Source organism: Haliotis cracherodii, unplaced genomic scaffold (assembly GCF_022045235.1).
Source record: "Haliotis cracherodii isolate W230 unplaced genomic scaffold, xgHalCrac1.p SCAF_5, whole genome shotgun sequence".
In the NCBI taxonomy this organism is placed as follows: Eukaryota; Metazoa; Mollusca; class Gastropoda; order Lepetellida; family Haliotidae; genus Haliotis; species Haliotis cracherodii.
The window spans coordinates 25,318,359-25,339,308 of record NW_027266308.1 but is presented as its reverse complement, the minus strand read 5'-3'; the positions used below and the strand labels follow the sequence as shown (position 1 = coordinate 25,339,308).

At 41.9% G+C, this 20,950-nt stretch overlaps 1 protein-coding gene across 1 annotated transcript; it reads right to left on the bottom strand.

Moving 5' to 3' along the window:
* Nucleotides 1-1,141: 1,141 nt before the first annotated feature.
* On the bottom strand, nucleotides 1,142-19,731 carry LOC139443623 (multifunctional-autoprocessing repeats-in-toxin-like). Its single transcript, XM_071224579.1, has 3 exons — nucleotides 19,653-19,731; nucleotides 13,525-13,692; nucleotides 1,142-2,061 (listed from the first exon to the last, which is right to left on the bottom strand). Exons 1-3 carry the CDS (start codon nucleotides 19,729-19,731, stop codon nucleotides 1,142-1,144), a joined length of 1,167 nt encoding a protein of 388 aa, XP_071080680.1.
* Nucleotides 19,732-20,950: the final 1,219 nt, after the last annotated feature.

The following is a 20,950-nucleotide window of genomic DNA, read 5'->3' as shown; positions in this document are numbered from 1 at the left end:
TCACACATTGTACCCATGTGGGGAATCGAACCCAGGTCTTCGGTGTGATGAGCGAACGCTTTAACCACTAGGCTACCCCACCATCCCCTGTTGGTCATGTGGGTTGGTTAGGCCTGTGTGTGGGTCAGTTAGGCCTGCGTGTGGGTTGGTTAGGCCTGTGTGTGGGTTGGTTAGGCCTGTGTGTGGGTTGGTTAGGCCTGTGTGTTGGTTGGTTAGGCCTGTGTGTGGGTTGGTTAGGCCTGTGTGTTGGTTGGTTAGGCCTGTGTGTGGGTCGGTTAGGTCTGTGTGTTGGTTGGTTAGGCCTGTGTGTGTTTTGGTTAGGCCTCTCTGTTGGTTGGTTAGGCCTGTATGTGGGTTGGTTAGGCCTGTATGTGGGTTGGTTAGGCCTGTGTGTGGGTTGGTTAGGTCTGTGTGTGGGTTGGTTAGGCCTGTATGTGGGTTGGTTAGGCCTGTGTGTGGGTTGGTTAGGCTTGTATGTGGGTTGGTTAGGCCTGTGTGTGGGTTGGTTAGGTATGTGTGTGGGTTGGTTAGGCCTAGGCCTGTGTGTGGGTTGGTTAGGCCTGTGTGTGGGTTGGTTAGGCCTGTATGTGGGTTGGTTAGGCCTGTGTGTGAGTCAGTTAGGCCTGTGTGTGGGTTGGTTAGGCCTGTATGTGAGTCAGTTAGGCCAGTGTGTGGGTTGGTTAGGCCTGTGTGTGGATTGGTTAGGCCTGTGTGTGGGTTGGTTAGGCCTGTGTATGGGTTGGTTAGGCCTGTGTGTGGGTTGGATAGGCCTGTGTGTGGGTTGGTTAGGCCTGTGTGTGGGTTGGTTAGGCCTGTGTGTGGGTTGGTTAGGCCTGTGTGTGGGTTGGTTAGGCCTGTGTATGGGTCGAGGTTGGGGAAGGGGTGGTGAATGGGTGCTTCTTGATGGGCTACAGTGTTATCTCAGAATCTTCTGAACTGAGACTGCCTTAGGTGTGTGTTTTCTGTAGTAAAACCTTTGTAAGCTTATCATTGATACGTGTGAGTAAATGCTGCTTTCATTGCCCCCGGGTGTTCTACCTCGGTGTTTCTATATTCCAAGTGAGCCTATAGAGGTATTATCTGTCCTGAACATCAAGCTCGATGTCTATGGGACCGTGTCTGACATGCGTTACTTGTCCTGCTAATCCTTCCTTCCAGGATCTTGCTTGGCTAGAGGTGATTGGCTGCTGTTTTCCTCATCCAACTCATCACCAACAGTTGTCAGACATATTGCAGCACCCAGCTCATCACCAACAGTTGTCAGACACATTGCAGCACCCAGCTCATCACCAACAGTTGTCAGACACATTGCAGCACCCAGCTCATCACCAACAGTTGTCAGACACATTGCAGCATCCAGCTCATCACCAACACTTGTCAGACATATTGCAGCACCCAGCTCATCACCAACAGTTGTCAGACATATTGCAGCATCCAGCTCATCACCAACAGTTGTCAGACACATTGCAGCATCCAGCTCATCACCAACAGTTGTCAGACACATTGCAGCATCCAGCTCATCACCAACACTTGTCAGACACATTGCAGCATTCAGCTCATCACCAACAGTTGTCAGACATATTGCAGCACCCAGCTCATCACCAACAGTTGTCAGACACATTGCAGCACCCAGCTCATCACCAACAGTTGTCAGACATATTGCAGCACCCAGTTCATCACCAACAGTTGTCAGACATATTGCAGAATTCAGCTCATCACCAACAGTTGTCAGACATATTGCAGCACCCAGCTCGTTACCAACAGTTGTCAGACATATTGCAGCACCCAGCTCGTTACCAACAGTTGTGAGACATATTGCAGCACCCAGCTCGTTACCAGCAGTTGTCAGACATATTGCAGCACCCAGCTCGTTACCAGCAGTTGTCAGACATATTGCAGCACCCAGCTCGTTACCAGCAGTTGTCAGACATATTGCAGCTTTCAGCTCATCACCAACAGTTGTCAGACATATTGCAGCACACAGTTCGTTACCAACAGTTGTCAGACATATTGCAGCACCCAGCTCGTTACCAACAGTTGTCAGACATATTGCAGCACCAGCTCGTTACCAACAGTTGTCAGACATATTGCAGCACCCAGCTCGTTACCAGCAGTTGTCAGACATATTGCAGCACCCAGCTCGTTACCAGCAGTTGTCAGACATATTGCAGCATCCAGCTCGTTACCAGCAGTTGTCAGACATATTGCAGCACCAGCTCGTTACCAACAGTTGTCAGACATATTGCAGCACCCAGCTCGTTACCAGCAGTTGTGAGACATATTGCAGCACCCAGCTCGTTACCAGCAGTTATCAGACATATTGCAGCATCTAGTTCAGTTACCAACAGGAGAACAGTTCCCATTCCTGTACTACTGACCACCCGCCATTCTCAGAAGTATCAGTATCTGCATGCTGTACAACATTCTGTACAAGAATCATTAATCCCACAATCACCAGCTATGAGGTGTATTCCCCAGAAGCTCCGAAAGAGCGGCTCTAATAATGTGAGGTGTTGTGACAGCCATCATTCAAGCTAGAGCTAAACTGACTGATGAGGACTGTGGTCAAGTGGGCATTCCATCAATGACCAGTCATTACTGACCAGTTGTCACAGATCAGCTGTAGATTAGGCATTACTGGTCTGCCATTAGCATGCGACCAGTCATAGAGTAACAAATAAGCAACTTTAGAGTAGGCCTCACGGACCATCATAGAGTGAGTAGGCATCACTGAGAAGTCATACAGTAGGCCTGACAAGTCATACAGTAGGCCTCACGGACCATCATAGAGTGAGTAGGCATCACTGAGAAGTCATTAAGTAGGCCTGACAAGTCATAGAATAGGCCTCACTGACAGTCATAGAGTAGGCCTCACGGACCATCATAGAGTGAGTAGGCATCACTGAGAAGTCATAGAGTAGGCCTGACAAGTCATAGAGAAGGCCTCACTGACCATTAAAGAGTGAGTAGCCATCACTGAGAAGTCTAGAGTAGGCCTGACAAGTCATAGAAAAGGCCTCACTGACCATTAAAGAGTGAGTAGCCATCACTGAGAAGTCTAGAGTAGGCCTGACAAGTCATAGAGAAGGCCTCACTGACCATTAAAGAGTGAGTAGCTATCACTGAGAAGTCATAGAGTAGGCCTGACAAGTCATAGAGAAGGCCTCACTGACCATCATGGAGTGAGTAGGCATCACTGAGAAGTCGTAGAGTAGGCCTCACTGACCATCATAGAGTGAGTAGCTATCACTGAGAAGTCATAGAGTAGGCCTGACAAGTCATAGAGAAGGCCTCACTGACCATCATGGAGTGAGTAGGCATCACTGAGAAGTCGTAGAGTAGGCCTCACTGACCATCATAGAGTGAGTAGCCATCACTGAGAAGTCTAGAGTAGGCCTGACAAGTCATAGAAAAGGCCTCACTGACCATTAAAGAGTGAGTAGCCATCACTGAGAAGTCTAGAGTAGGCCTGACAAGTCATAGAGAAGGCCTCACTGACCATCATGGAGTGAGTAGCCATCACTGAGAAGTCATAGAGTAGGTCTGACAAGTCGTAGAGGAGGCCTCACTGACCATCATAGAGTGATTTAACGCCGCTTTTAACAGTATTCCAGTTATATTGCGGCTTGACAGCTTAATGTGGGAGGAAAGCCCTATGTGATGCAGGTCTCAAACATTTACCACTTCGGTGAAACCCATGAGCACGGGTATGGTGCTGAAAAACCAGGAAGCATAATCGAGGCGAACAAGGATTCGAACCCACAATCATAGGTTTCTGGCATGCCCAAGGGATGCAACTCTGCACAGCGCATCGCGGCGCCTTAGACGACTGGGCCACCGGTGCCCCCTCTGACCATCATAACATAGACCTGTCATGGAGGCAATACACAGCAATGATATCAGCCTTGGAGCAATTTATTTCAATAGATAAAAAGAGTATTTATGTCGATTTGAATGTTTGTTGATTCATCAGTTTGTTTGTTCATCAGTTGTTCTTGTTGATTTAAAATTGGCATCAGAAGCGGAGCCTTGAATGAACTTCATTATGTTTCATAGTAAGCGATGGTCAATCATGGATCTGAGGTGAATCACCACCAAGCTCCACATCTGATCTGAATTGACATGGTCAAGCAAAAGTTGAAGGGAAATCAATGGACAACTGAATCCTAGATGATTCATCTAACTGCCCATCTCTGGTCTGCCATCTGTACATCAGTGGCTTCATTTACATCTAAACACCTGTCATAACTCATCACACTGCTATTAATAAGAAGCTGCCCTGGTCCTCCGCAACCTCTCACAGACTCCCAGAGGCCATAGACTCAGTGTTGTGTCTCTTCCAACATTCAGTCGGGGGGCATTTTATGAGCTACATTCCAAAACTATGTTGATGTGATGATATACTATGAGATAAATATTCATATTATTTTTATGAGGATTTCATTGGAGAGATATGAACCAATCAAGGACACCTTTTTTGAGTGGCATTTTCTTTGAGTGGCATTTAGAAGTTGGGATGGTAACTAAGACAAAATTGTTATGGATGAGCAACTTCTTTATTACAATTGGGCAACGTTTCGGTGTAGATTCTAACACCGTTATCAAGCAAATGATGTACAAACTAGGTATGAGCATAATATATATACATAACAATAGATACACCTGCTTCATGATACGTGTATACTGATTTATCAAGAGTTGTGGGCTGCACACGAGCAGATGTTTCCCGTACACTTCTATACTGACATTTTGATTTCATTAACTAGACATATAAATAATTTGAAACTCATTCCATGGCATTGGTTTGCTGACCAAGCAAGTTTTTTTCATTTATGTTTCCTTAAAACACAAAAAAGGCCACACCTTCTAATGGACTACTGTTTCCAAGAAACCCTTCTTGTCCAAACACTTCCTCCCCAATGTGTCCCCAGCAAAACCTTTAACACCAGAACATCTCCTTCCCAATGTGTCCCTAGTAAACCAGCTAAGTCCTACACTTCCACTTCCAAAATATATTTATATCCCAAACTTTTCAAGCATCAAGCGTTTTTCCCAAAATATGCTGTAGCAAACCAGTTTGGGGAATTAGTTAAACTTTTAAGATTGATCAGTGGATTGAAGAAGCAATAGGTGATCAGTTAATGGTATCTCCACCTTACCCTTCTTGTCCCAAACACCCCCTCCCCAATATATCCCCAGGTAACCCTTCTTGTCCCAAACACCTTCCCTCCAAAGTGTCACCAGGTAACCCTGCTTGTCCAAAACACCTTCCACCCAAAGTGTCCCCAGGTAACCCTTCTTGTCCCAAACACCTTCCCCCCAATATGTCCCCAGGTAACCCTTCTTGTCCCAAACACCTTCCCCCCCCCAAAAGTGTCCCCAGGTAACCCTTCTTGTCCCAAACACCTTCCCCCAAAAGTGTCCCCAGGTATTCCTTCTTGTCCCAAACACCTTACCCCAATATGTCCCCAGGTAACCCTTCTTGTCCCAAACACATCAGCCCAATATGTCCCCAGGTAACCCTTCTTGTCCCAAACACCTTCCCCCCCCCAAAAGTGTCCCCAGGTAACCCTTCTTGTCCCAAACACCTTCCCCCAAAAGTGTCCCCAGGTAACCCTTCTTGTCCCAAACACCGCACCCCAATATGTCCCCAGGTAACCCTTCTTATCCCAAACACCTCACCCCAATATGTCCCCAGGTAACCCTTCTTATCCCAAACACCTTACCCCAATATGTCCCCAGGTAACCCTTCTTGTCCCAAACACCGCACCCCAATATGTCCCCAGGTAACCCTTCTTATCCCAAACACCTCACCCCAATATGTCCCCAGGTAACCCTCCTTGTCCCAAACACCTCCTCCCCAATATGTCCCCAGGTAACCCTCCTTGTCCCAAACACCCCCTCCCCAGTATGTCCCCAGGTAACTCTTCTTGTCCCAAACACCTCCCCAATATGTCCCCAGGTAACCCTCCTTGTCCCAAACACCTCCTCCCCAATATGTCCCCAGGTAACTCTTCTTGTCCTAAACACCTCCCCAATATGTCCCCAGGTAACCCTCCTTGTCCCAAACACCTCCTCCCCAATATATCCCAAGGTAACCCTTCTTATCCCAAACACCTCACCCCAGTATGTCCCCAGGTAACCCTTCTTGTCCCAAACACCTCACCCCAGTATGTCCCCAGGTAACCCTTCTTGTCCCAAACAAATCAACCCAATATGTCCCCAGGTAACCCTCCTTATCCCAAACACCTTCCCCCCAATATGTCCCCAGGTAACCCTCCTTGTCCCAAACACCTCCTCCCCAATATGTCCCCAGGTAACCCACCTTGTCCCAAACACCCCCTCCCCAGTATGTCCCCAGGTAACTCTTCTTGTCCCAAACACCTCCCCAATATGTCCCCGGTAACCCTCCTTGTCCCAAACACCTCCTCCCCAATATGTCCCCAGGTAACTCTTCTTGTCCTAAACACCTCCCCAATATGTCCCCAGGTAACCCTCCTTGTCCCAAACACCTCCTCCCCAATATATCCCAAGGTAACCCTCCTTCTCCCAAACAACCCCTCTGTATGTTGAATGTTAAAACCAATATTCTTAACCCAAACTTATTCATTAGCATTAAAAACTATAAACGAAAAATAATCCATTCCCTTTCATGATTCCTTGGTTGGACAATGAGGCCAACCTGTCCACAATGGAAACAATTAATCAGAACTACAGCTAAACCTTTACATCCAAACACCCAGCACCTCTTCCACCATGAAAGATGTATCTTTGTTCCCTCAGCAAGCCTCCACATCAACTACCCCACCTGTTGAGATCCCCCTCCCTGCCTTCAACCCCCACCCTGTGATTAGCCAGTGAAACATCCCAGCTCCTGTCTCCGCAACATGCATTACATGGATGAATCACAGGACAAATTACAGACCTGATGATTTAATTGCTTCCCATTAAGCTCAAACATTTTGACACAGTCTGCAATCGCAGGCTCAAGTGCTGATCCCAACTGCTAACATTGCCCTGTGATGATTCCATCGAATCTCTGGGAGCGCCATCTGCTGGAGCTATGATGGTGGATATCTGAAGGCAACAGTTTCCCCAGGATGTGTGCCCGTTTCCCCAGCTGTGGGTTTACACAAGAGACACTTGGTTTACTAGGTAGGAGAGAGGGGGGCAAAGATACCTTTCTTTGTACCTATCGGTGTATAAAACATAATTAGAAAAACATATGCAGGTTATTTTTGTTGTGTGTAACAGGTTTCAAGATGCAAGGGGGAATGTCAACAACTTCTGCAGTTATGTGTGTATAACCAGAGACCATATAAAAGATATATGGTCTCTGGTATAACATATCTATGAGGGGCAGGTTTTTACCTGTGTTTTAAAGAGATTTTCTTTCTCAAAAATTGCTGTACTGGGTGAGTGAGTTTGGTTTAATGATGCTTTGAACAGTATTCCCCTTATATCACACCATCTTAATCTCATTAAAATCAGATCTTAGATTTCGCTACCTCTAAACAGAGATCTGAGGAAATACCATTGCGGATCACGTCAGAACGACCTTTCATCTGACCAATCAGATCATCAATTAGCAGATCATGAAAGTGACAGTTGCAATGTGATTTTTTATTGTGCAAACTTGAAGAAAAAACCACACACAGGGTATTCGGTACAACTGTTATGGGCTTTATGTCTGTATTTATACTATCTAGACCATCCAGGATGTTCTTTTGTTCAGTTTTTAATTTTTTAATGGAATATATGTCAAAACATGTTTCGAAGCATAGTCGCTAGTTTGAAACTCGTGCCGTAAAGCTCAATTAAGCTGCCTTCTGACTGGCTTTTGCCGACTTCTTGTTAGTTATTTCATTGGTCTCATTCTTCATGGGAAAGTTTGGTCTGACATGACCCGTAATGGGATGTCCTCAGATCTTTGTTTAGCTGTAGGTCTTTTTAATGAGATTGCACACCATCTCTGCTTAATGTGGGAGGAAAATCGGAAGTGAAGTTGGTCTGACATTTACCATTTTGGTGAAACCCACGAGCACATGTATGATGTGAGTTGGGGTTGATTGTTTACATGTAGCTGAATGTGGCTGGGATGTTACAAAAGCAGCAACAAAATGGATTGAGCGGTCAGGCTTGGTGACTTCATTGACATATTCCTGAGACAAGGGAGTTAACTGACTTTAAAAGTTCAGTTTATACCCTTGCCGAACTGGAATTTCTAGTGGCTATTATGAGTTATGTCCCTTCTATGATTCCCTACTGACCAATCAAATTCTATCTCTCATATCACTCGCATTGCTTCAAACAAAATGGTGGCGCCCACTTAAGATGATCTCATCTGTAATTAAGATCTTTATTGTAATAAAACGGATCTTACCTCATGAAGTGCATCAAATCACTTGAGCACCTTTCTTAAAACATGAAAAGACTGGGAAATTATCTGTCGATGCCTAGCCGACAGTTTACATCCTCTACAAATCCTGCAATCGAATGAATTCGGCACGGCAGTTGCCATGCTATTTATGAACAGGATGTCGATTTTGTTACAGAAGTTTGATTGGACAATGCATAGACCAGGCAATGTTAGTCCAGGCAAAAAATAACTCCTGCTATAGTCTATAATTCCTGCATAGTTAGGCAAACGTGGAAAATGGACTTTTAAAGTTTTAAAGGACTTTTAACTCCTTTACCCCATGAAGATGCTTCTTTGATTGCATATCATTATACTCTATCAATGCAAGCAGATGCTCATAATATCAATCACTGGTTTGTCTGGTCCAGACTTGATTGTTTACAGGATGTAGCTGGAATATAGCTGCCTGGTGTTGAATAACAAACAAAGCTAACGATCACTGGAACATTTCTCTAGTATTTCATTTCAACCCGGAACATTTCCTCATCTGACTAGTCATCTGACTAGTCGTTTAGCATGACTAGTAAAGGAGGATGTGTGAGTCAGGGTTCAGGGCAGGATGGAGACAACTAGTGCACCTCATCTGGACGAGGTCTCGATGGAGAAAACATATGGTGAAGGCATCATCAACTGAGTTCCTGTGTTTGTGTAGTGTGGTACGTATGTTGGTACATCTCTACACGTGCACTCTCCCCGTATACCGGACACCTGTGTTGATTTTGTATATCCAACTAAACATGTCTGTATCCCCAGCACCAGGGCCTGCCCCACAAAGCATTCTTAGTGCTATGGCTGTCAGAACTCCCATACTCTAACATACACTTATGATAACTGTAGTCCCATGATAGTTTTGTGGATTGATTTTTTTTTTTTTTTGTGCATGACACAACATGCACCTCTACACCTGTGTAAATTGGTATGACCAAAGTGCACATCTTATTTGTGCGTTATGTTTGCGGCGTATCTGCTTTGGAGGATGGGCAACTCTCTACTGTAAGCTGGCTGTATTGTTGTAGTTTTGTATTCATTAATGATGATGATAATGATGATTTATGTGGATTAAAGCCATGACATGATCCAAACAGTAATACCTATGTATTATTGAAAAACAGATGAATTGAAAATTATTTCCTGCCATCCATGTCTGAAAGCTCACACACACACTGACGCAGACACAGACACACACATACACATATTGACACACCGAGGTTAAACATGTAAACTAACAACATTTTACTCCCTCCACACTTTAAAAAATCTTGGATCTTCTATATTCAACCCCCTGCAGTCTATATAACATGTCTGTATGACTGCTTTAACCATGATATTCTCCCCACCCTACCCCACCCACACAACCCCACCCCCTACTTCTAGATCTATAACCCCTAGCCAGGCATCAGCTAGCAGTTCATATCAACATATCATTAATACCTTCAGCATTTCAACCATAAAAATCTTTATGATCATGAATAGCACCATGCTGAGAAATTCAATTACACTCTGGTAGCACTTCATAAAGTAGTAGCTGTCAAAAAAGAACTAGGCTGGTAGATACAATGTTGTACTTTGACGTCCCCTGCAGTATTGGCTGGTGTATATCAATGTTATATCTTCCTCTCACTAAGGGCTGTAGCAGTGTTTATTCATGTTAAGGTGTATATCGTTTGTATATTATTCCCAGACTGTGGGCTATAGCAGTGTTTATACATGTGCTGATATACTCAGAGATAACTCAAGATGTACAGGTCGCATTGGTTATTTTTATCAGAGGAGCTGAGAGATATGTGTGATTTGCTCACATCCCGAAATAGAGATGATGGTCCAGGATGCATTACCTCCGTGGAGTGTTTGGTGTTACTAGGTGGGACTCCAAGACAAACAGTTTCTGTGAAGTGCTGGAAATAATGTCTTGAATCCCTGGAAGGTCTGCTGCATGGGGGATGAAGTTGTTGAGGGGAGGAGCTAGTGTCGTTACTCATGGATGGTCTTCTGAAGATACTGATGGTTGCTGTCTGTATCCCGTGCAGCGATAGCAACTAACAGTTTTAGTCCACTAGTCCTTAAAATGATAACATATTAAAAACCCTTAAAAATGGCAAAATTCTACTAGTCCTTATGATGCCTTTACTATTGGGCAGTTTGTCAAGGACTACAGGACTAGTGCCAATTTCTTACACTGCCATGTGGGCTATCAATCTTATATGTTCTCAACTTGTGGGTTTCCAAATCTTATGAGAAATTCTAAGTTTGCTACAGGTGATGTTGATGGGTTTTACCATCCTCTATCAGAGTTTGTGTCCTCTTTTGGGTTTTCTCCATCTCTAACTTTGTATTGATGACCTTATTTTAGCCTCTCCAATATCTCTGTTCCTACTGATGACCACATTTTAGCCCCTCCCCAATATCTCTGTATACTAATGACCCCATTTGGGCCTCTCCACTATCTCTCTGTTTACTGATGACCTCATTGATGACCTCAATATCTCTGTTCTTACTGATGACCTCATTTTAATATCTCAACTATCTCTCTGTTAATACTGATGACCTCCTGTGGTTCTATCCAATATCTCTGTTAATATTAATGACCTCATTTGGGCCTGTCCAATATTTCAGTTCTTACTGATGACCTCATTTTGTTCTCTGTCGATACAAATGACCTCAGTTGCGCCTTTGCAATGTCTCTGTTCTTAAATAATTAATTACCTCATTTTAGCCTCTCCAATATCTCTGTTCTTACTGATTACCTTATTTAAGCCTCTTCACTCGCTCTGTGTACTGATGACTTCATTTAGGCCTTTCCAATGTTTCTGTTCTTACTGATGACCTTCCTGGGCCTTTCCAATGTCTCTGTTCTTACTGATGACCTTCGTTGGTCTTTCCAATGTCTCTGTTCTTACTGATGACCTTCGTGGGCCTTTCCAATGTCTCTGTTCTTACTGATGACCTTCCTGGGCCTTTCCAATGTCTCTGTTCTTACTGATGACCTTCGTGGGCCTTTCCAATGTCTCTGTTCTTACTGATGACCTTCGTTGGCCTTTCCAATGTCTCTGTTCTTACTGATGACCTTCCTGGGCCTTTCCAATGTCACTGTTCTTACTGATGACCTTCGTGGGCCTTTCCAATGTCACTGTTCTTACTGATGACCTTCCTGGGCCTTTCCAATGCCTCTGTTAATATTAATGACCTCATTTAGGCCTCTCCAATGTCTCTGTTCTTACTGTTGACCTCATATGGGTTTTTCCATCTCTGTTACTCATAGATGACCTCATATCAGCCTCTTCATATGGCTGGAGCAGAACAAGTCCCTGGTACTCCATTGCTTGTCATGAGAGCTGGCTAATAACAATCAGGGGGTTATGCAGGGTGTAGCTAGGGGAAAATAGAATGTATGAGTAAACATGTTAGAGTACAGTTTTTTTCTGAAGCTCTTATCATGCTTATCTAACACAACTGGCCAGGCTTATGCAACAAATCTATAACAGAGATATGACAAAGATACCACAACCACATACTGGACAGAACATGTTATAACCGTGGAATAGTTTGTTCATTGTGATCAAACCAGATCATCCTCAAAACATTATTGCAACAAGAACACAACAATACCAAACCAACCCATTCATGACAGTTTTCTCACTAGTAGATGGATCGACCTGAAAATTTACAAAAGATCATGTAATTTTAACAAATGACATAAAGAACACTCTACTGTATATTTGTTTTAGAATATATTTTATTTTATGTTTTAAATAATTTAAAGTATAAGCTGTCACTTTATGTGCAATGTACCATATATCGCCGTGTATAAGGCGAGTTTTTCGTACCTAAAATGAGGGGGTCGTCTTATACACGGAGTCGAAGATCTCACATTTTTTTCCACTGGCGATGTCAACCGGCGTCCGATAGCCAGCCCAGCATTTGACATTAAAACTTCGCATTTCGTCCTAAATAACTGTTCCAATAACTATTTCCATATATAAACATGATTTGTATCTCTTTTCCTTGAATAAAGTTTAATAATTTCTGCAAATAAAGTTGAAATTACCCTCGCCTCGATGCAGATTGTCAAACCACCTGACACGGTAAAACAATCAACATCCGTGAGTAGAGAGTCGGAAGTACCGGTAATCATTTGCATATTGCACATGTGACCTAACATGTGATAACCGGTGAAGCTGAAATCAATTCCCACTGTTTTTACAGTTGTATTAACAACTGTTGGAGACGGTGTGTACAAGTGATTGTGGAATAAACACGCTGAATGTGAAGCAAACATAAGCCTAGTTAGTTACAACATAGTTAATTGGTGATTAAATTACTCACCATTGTCTGTTATATGTTATTACTTCATAAATGAATTTTATTTTACGGGCACCAATTTGGTGTCGTACCGTGTAAGCACAAAATGTCGACGTGTGCTGGAGTTACACACGCGACCTATTATTGTTGAAAAAACCACACAAGATAAACATATTTTTATTGCATATATAAGGTGTGTGTGCGCACTCGTGATGTGCTTCATTCCAGGTCGCCTTATACACGGAGTATAGGATTTTGGGTTGATTGTGAAGGCGTGTACAGGGGGGTCGTCTTATACGTGGGGTCGCCTTATACACAGCGATATATGGTAGTAGCTGCACCGCAGCTATGATGTGTGGTCAAGGTGTTCATGCTATCAACCACTGGTTCACCTGCCCAGAATCCAAGTTCTTGTGAAACAACAGAAGTGAGTATACTTTTAGGCTGCTTTAAGCAATATTCCAGCAATATCACACGGACACCATAAATGGGCCTCACACTTTTTTTCTTTTTTTTGTTTAACACCGCACTCAGCAATATTCCAGCTATATGACGGCGGTCTGTAAATAATCGAGTCTGGACCAGATCATCCATTGATTGACCTCATGAGCATCGATCCAGACAATTGGGATTGATGACATGCATCAGGCTTTAACCATTGGGCTACCCCATCGCCCCGTGATATAGCAGGAATGTTACAGACTATGCCATTATAAAAACAACCTTCAGTCATTCTGTTAATGCTGATGACTTAAGTAGGCCTCCAATCTCTGGTTAACACTGATGACATCAGTAAGCCCCTGTACCTCTGCTGATGTAGGTATTCCCATCCCGGAGTGGGGGCTGCTGGAAGCTGCATGGGGCCTGACTCTTCACCTCATCCACACGTGTAGGGGGACAGGCATGCAGCCCCACTGAGGACCTGCTGTTTAGACTCATGTCCTTGCCGGTAGTTAATAGCTTGTTAGATGGGACTGTAATTGGTTCATAGTGCCTGTACCTTACCACGTTGAATGGGTATGTTACATATGTGTGCCATGGTTGAAGGAGGTAATAAATGGAGTATTAGATTAACTTTACTCTCCTCCTTGGTTCTCTATGGTAGGTATGTGGTTGAGATTCAAGTACTGGAGGCTCCATGGAAGGGGCCAGGAATTCAAGGTCCGGCTTCACCTTATGCAGTGCATCTATTGTATGTGTGTAGTATTCAAAAACAAATTTCTTTTAGGGATTTGCACATGCATTGTATGTGGATTTCATAAGCAATATTTAATAGCAATAAATATTTCCTTGTTGTCACATTTGAGTGTGTTATCAGTGGAAATTAGTGACTTATGGAATCCCATTAGGACCATACCACTTTTTTATTATTTTGAAAATTCTATCATGAAACTTCAAGAAACTATGTTGAAAATTAAAATTGCTATGTTGAAAGTTCAAGCTCTTATCCAGAAAATTCAAGTTCTTATCTTGAAAATTCATGTTATTAAGTTGAAAATTATCTTGAAAACTGTCTTATTCTACCTTTAAAATTCAAATTATTAGTTAAGAATTCAAGATACTGTGTTGAAAATTCAAAATGAACTGTAATCAGCAAATGAACTTCACATTCCACTTTGATCTGACACTGTTGCCAGATGAAACATATTCAGGATAATACTTGAATTTTCAAAATAAAAAATATATTTTGTGGCCGTAATGGGTTTCCATAGAATATAGTTTCATGACTTGTATAGCGATATTCCAGAAACACTATTATGCAGGATACAAAGAATGGTCTTCTTGTATAAAGTCAAGCCTTTGTCATGCTTAACCAGTGCTTTCAGAAAAAGTCTAACACACCCACAGCGTATATCTCTAGATTAAATGTGGGACTTTCGGAAATAATCAGTTTAGTGCTATAAGCTACAGACAGTTGTCACACATAGATAGGATTATCATTGAGTCCACTGGTACCGTGACCTTTCCTCTGATACAATATATGTTGACATGTTTTGTTAACATGTACCTATTTAATTCAATATCACTTGGCACATGTACGTTTAGTTAGACTGATGTGACTATATAAAATATTAACATTATACTAAATTAACACTGCTTGTGATTCTATGGGTGTAAGGATACACTCATCTTTACACAAACACCTGGTGTCACTATTCCATAGTTACTAATGAAGACATGCTCATGCAGTAGTTGGAATGGTACAATGAACTCAACTTTTAGAAGGGATTTCTTAAGATTATGGGCCGGTCGGGTAGCCTAGTGGTTAAAGCGTTCGCTCGTCACGCCGAAGACCCGGGTTCAATTCCCAACATGGGTACAATGTGTAAAGCCCATTTCTGGTATCCCCCGCCGTGATATTGCTGGAATATTGCTAAAAGCGGCGTAAAACCATACTCACTCACTCACTCACTTATGATTATGGAAAGGGTTTTGGTGCTTTTATTGACACTGATTATGGAAAGGATTTTGTTGATTTAGTGTAAATTGATTATGGAAAGGATTTTGTTGATTTAGTGTAAATTGATTATGGAAAGGATTTTGTTGATTTAGTGTAAATTGATTATGGAAAGGATTTTGTTGATTTAGTGTAAATTGATTATGGAAAGGATTTTGTTGATTTAGTGTAAATTGATTATGGAAAGGATTTTGGCATTTTCATTTACACTGATAATGGAAAGAGTTTTGTCAATTCTAATTAAATTGATTATAGAAAGGATTTTGTCGCTTTTATTTCCTGCGTTATAATCTGACAATGACTGTATGTGCTGCAGGTTTCTGTAGAGTGTTTTAGTAGTGTGGATGGTGTTTGGAAGCAGCTAGCAGAATGATGACATCTGGCATGGATTAACCACTCAACACATTTACATTAGAAGCTGTTCTACTGCTGATGTCATCAATACAGATGTGGGTGTCACTAGCTGTTACGGCTTGTCACCTATCCCACAATACCTCATTACCAATGGCTACCTTCCAGAGCACACACTTCACCATGGTTGCGTGAAACCACGGACCTATATAACCAGGTCTATGTATAATATTATACAAGTCCGTGGTGAAACCATTGAGTGGTACTGGAACGTATAAACAGGTAGCCCTGGCTCTCCAAAATACCCTGGTTATTGCTGACTTAGATAACAGGAGTGTGGCAGTTTGGGGAGGTGTCCGGTTGGTGTCTTTCCTAATGCTATGCATCTGTAGTGGACTTCATGCAGGACTGACAACAGTGAGTGTGATTGTATGCTGCTGTGAGCAATTTTCCAGATATATCACACCAAGGTGCCAAGATGGGTACCATAGTACCAATTTTGGATGTCGAACCTGAGCCTTCACTGTGCCAACATTTAAACCACAGGGGGCACAGGGGGCACAGTTGTCTAAGGCGCTGCGATTCGCTGTGCAGAGTTGCGTCCCTTGGGCACACCAGAAACCTATGACTGTGGGTTCGAATCCCGGTATGCCTCAATTAAATTTCTAGGTTTGTCAGCACCATACCCGTGCTCATGGGTTTCACCGAAGTGGTAAACGTCCGAGACCTGCATCACTTCAGGCTTTCCTCCCACATTAAGCTGACATGCCATGATATAACTGGAATACTGTTGAAAGAGGCGTTAAACCCAACTCACTCACTCACTCACTTAAACCACATGGCTACCTCGTTGCCCAAATACTGACACAGACTACTCAATGTAATGATATGGACTTCACACATTGTTCCCATGTAGGGTCTAACCCTAATCTAACCCAAATCTTAGGCATGACGAGCGTTTGCTTTAACCACTAGGCTACCATACTGTCACTATTGGCTAGAAGATTACTTATTTGGTCAAAATGTCAATGTAGATTTCTGATAGTAAACTTGACATGATCATTTACAATTTTAATTGTATTTCCCATTATGCATTATTTATGAGTAGCAATCAGTATTAATGTGTGTGATTTTCTCAGATTTTCTACGGTACACATATATTGTAACATTTTCTTGTGAGAGACCCTGTCTTCAGCAGTTGATGAACTGCAACCAGTGCACATTAATTAACAGCATCAGTTCACAAGGGACAGGTGTATAGTCCTCTCCAAAACCTAGTGACAAGTTTGTCATTTCTAATGTCATGGTTCCTATCTTGCTGTTACATCTACAAAGCTCAAGGAACAGGTAGTTGGCGGCAGTTTTTCAGCAATGCACATCACATCAGAGTTGTAGATCTGGCTTCAGTGATATATGAAGGACAAGCAAAGAGAAGGTGTCAGCACCTTTTGGTTCAGTAATTACACCATCTTTGTTTTGAGTTATCTCCTGCATCAGTCAGCTGTGCACCAGCATCACCTCTGTTGGTGCTACAAATCTCACCACTGACATCTTTGGCGTACAGCTTGTGGCATATGTTCTTTAATACTAGTGTTGTTTGTTTGTTTGTTTAACAATACAGTCAGTAATATTCCAGTTATAGGACCATGGACTGTAAATAATTGAGTCTGGACTAGACAATCTTGTGATTGATATCTAGAGCAGTTGGGATACGATGACATGTATTGACCAAGTCAATGAAGCTGACCACCAAATCCCTGAATACCTATTCCAACCAGGATCTTCCTAGGGGAATGACTTCTGTGAGTGTTGAGGAGATTTATAGATATGATGCAACTTCTATCCATTCCTGACTTACTGCCTCTGTGGTCTCATGGAAGAGTGTCTGCCCAGAGAGTGGAAGGTCGGTTGTTCAATCCTTGGCCATGTCATACCAAAGGTTGTTATGAGATGGTACTTGCCCGTGGCATTAAGGGGCTAAAACAAGCACTGGTCGGCTCGGAGTTATTATACTGTGTCTGTGTGGGGTTTTCATGTTAAACTGTGGCATGGTATCTCAGAGGGCTAGCACTATATAATCGGCACTATTCCGTGCAGTAGTAGTACAGTACTAGTACAGTACTAGTACTCAAGCAGCCACACACACACACACATGTGCATGCACATCTCTAAATAAGTGCAATAATGTTGAATGTGACACTAAACCCCATTTCACCTCACCTCACCATTCATTATTCATGTGGCATATGGACACTGCACTGGAATACTGCATAGGGATTAACACCATATATATTTACACCAATATTTCATCTATGATGGCGCCATGTACAAGTAAACCATGAGGTTGACAATATTGGCTCTTCAGGAGCTTGTTTGTGTCTTGTGCTTCTGATCCATCATTTTCACCCTGACAATAACCAGTCTCGATTATCTACCTGAACAGATTCCATTGGGTGTGAAAGGCAAAATAGTGACGACAATTATATGAACTGATAACTGAAAATCAATTATGGCACCAGGTGTTCACAAAAAGGGTTAGCATGTGCTGCTCTACCAGTAGCACTACAACACGCCACATATTGAAAAAAAAGGCTTTTTGAGACCATCGATAGAAATTTATCTAATTTGCCAAAAGTTGTCAAATTTGTTGTCCATATTTAAAGTCATTCAGGGGTTATAATCACTATATCAGGGGCATTCTACATTTGTTTTTGTAATGATATCTTTACTTCTGGAGGCCTCTTGCAATTAGGCAAGGCCCATTTAAGTTGTTGTTATGGATTTGCTTGTTCTCTTTGTCATGAGAGAATAGGTCAATGTTTATGATATCAACCACTGGATCGTCAGGTCCAGAATCGAATATTTACAGAGCGCCATCATATAGCTGGAATATTGCTGTGTGTGGCATTAAACAACAAACAAATAAACACACAAACATCAGTGTCAATATCCTGAAGAAGTTTAAAAAGAAATAAAAAATTTAAAAGTGCAACTTTGCAATCAAACAACCATTTGTTTAATTTTCTTTGATACAGCAAATTTAGGGTAGTTACAATAAATCAACATGTGTTTGATTAACAAGTTTTTGAAATATTTAGTCTTTTTTCAGCCGTGTTCCACAACAAATATTAAATTTTGAAACAGAATATTATGTTTTGTAAACTTTTACCCAACATTTGCAGTTTCATTAATAATTTTACCTGTATGTTTGTTCTCTCCCACTCATTTAAACACTTAACCGGAAGTTAAAAGATAATTTAGCTATTTAAATAAGCATTTTAAAAGTTGTATTTTTTAATTTTTACCCACACATATATGTAAAACATATAAATGAATTGATCTGGCCTAATGTTGAAAAATACTTAAGGGTTCCCGAAAAAATGTTTTGTCACTTGCAGCAGCATTTATCCATGGTGTCATATCTAATGCATGAGCATCAAGTTAACAGAAAACCCTGTTGCCTGTTTTATCGCGATGAGTCAAAAGGCTTCACTTAACAATTACTGCTAATTAGTATCTGCAGGGAGCTGATTGCGTTGGCTGTTGAATGAGTCAGGCTTCCCCTAGAGATGAGGATGTGGGCCAGTGGGATGCCTGACTACCCCTTAACATCAGTGATACCATATTTCATCTAAATACTGAACACCATAAATAAAATACCATTTGGATTTAATTCATTTCTGAATTAACATTGATCAAATGAATTTCAAATTTATTGTACAGTTCTCAATATCATCTTTATGAGTAAGTTCCAAATGAAAATATGTCATGAATATGAATATTAATATTATTTTGAACAGACAAAACATGTTTATGTTTTTAAATTATGGAGAAAAAAAATGTTACAAAATGATCATGTATGCATACTTCCTCATACATTTTAAAATAGTAACAGACAAAAAACACAAACTGTTTCTAAGGTCATGTTATTTACATAATTACGGTAGGTTCCCTAATGTCCAGAGTTCACACTTTGGTGATCGATGTTCCATGGGGATGGGATGCACTGGCTGCAACAATGGAAATTCCATTATTGGGCATTAAAAATTCCAACAGAGGATTTGGTGTCACAACCACTTGTTCAGAAAGTGGGAAAAAAGGAGGCTGCCGTGGCAAAACATGTACTCTTCACAGATGGGATGAAGATGAGTTGACACTTTCCTGATGGCTTCCTCGTAACCTTCAGCATCTGCTCCACTGCCATGGTATAAGCCAATACACATTGAATGAAAAAGCAATGTTTGCATCTTAGCAACTCTTCACGGTTCACAGCCAAGTTACTGTAATGAAACAGAGGATGGTTTAAAGATTTCTTAAACTTTAAAGTGAATTTGGGTATAACAAAGTGAATGATTACTCTTGACGAGGAAAATATTTGAAAACAAGGACCCTCAGACCCAACCCCTGAGGTGGTCTGACTGGACCGAGGCGGCATCAAGAGGGACTATTTGTATAATGTCAGTCAGGCCAAGGATGTAATCAGGTCTGGACCAGTCAAACCAGTGGTCAATAGTAGGAGCACCCCACACATGAATGTCACCCATAAACCATCAGCCTTCAGTGTTGCTGTTTAAGTATTTAAGAGTGGTGGCGTAGCCTAGTGGTTAAAGCGTTCACTCTTCACACCGAAGACCCGGGTTCGTTTCCCCAAATGGGTACAATGTGTGTAGCCCATTTCTGGTGTCCCCCGCCATGATTTTGCTTAAATATTGCTAAAAGCGGCATAAATACCATACTCACTGAAGCAATTAAATGGGGATTGGCAAAGGGCGTGGTGTCATTTTTCGTTATCGGTCTAGGTACTGTTATTAATGCCAAAAAATGCCAATCAAACAGTTCATAAAGTGTTAGATTAATATATACAATCTACTATTCAAAAGAAGTTAAAGAACTTCTGATGTTTTCATTTGACAATAGTTAATCTGTCATGGCTGGTTGGTGTTCTTAACTTGCTTGGAGTAGTATTCATATCAGAATGTGAGTCAGCAGGCAGACAAAGTGTTATTTGAACAGCTTGAATCAAACTTCTGCTGGTACTTCCACTAAGTCAGGTCCCCTTTAAATTTATTATATTGACACTGATAAAAATTGTTTTCATTTGCTAGAGATACTAGAGATTTAACAATTTAACACTAAGGGCAGTATTCTTATCTGAAATCCACATTAATATTACCACACACGTCTAGTTGAAAGACTTCCTTTTTGTGCAAGCCTTATGGCTGAGTGGGTAAGGTGATTTAGAGTGTTTTCTTGTTTGTTTTCTGTTTAACACCGCACTCAGCAATATTCCAGTTATATGGTGGTGGACTGTAAATAATTGAGTCTGGGTCAGAAAATTCAGTGATTGATGTCATGAGCATTGATCAATGCAATTGGGATACGATGACATGCATCAACCAAGTCAGCGAGCCTGACCACCCGAT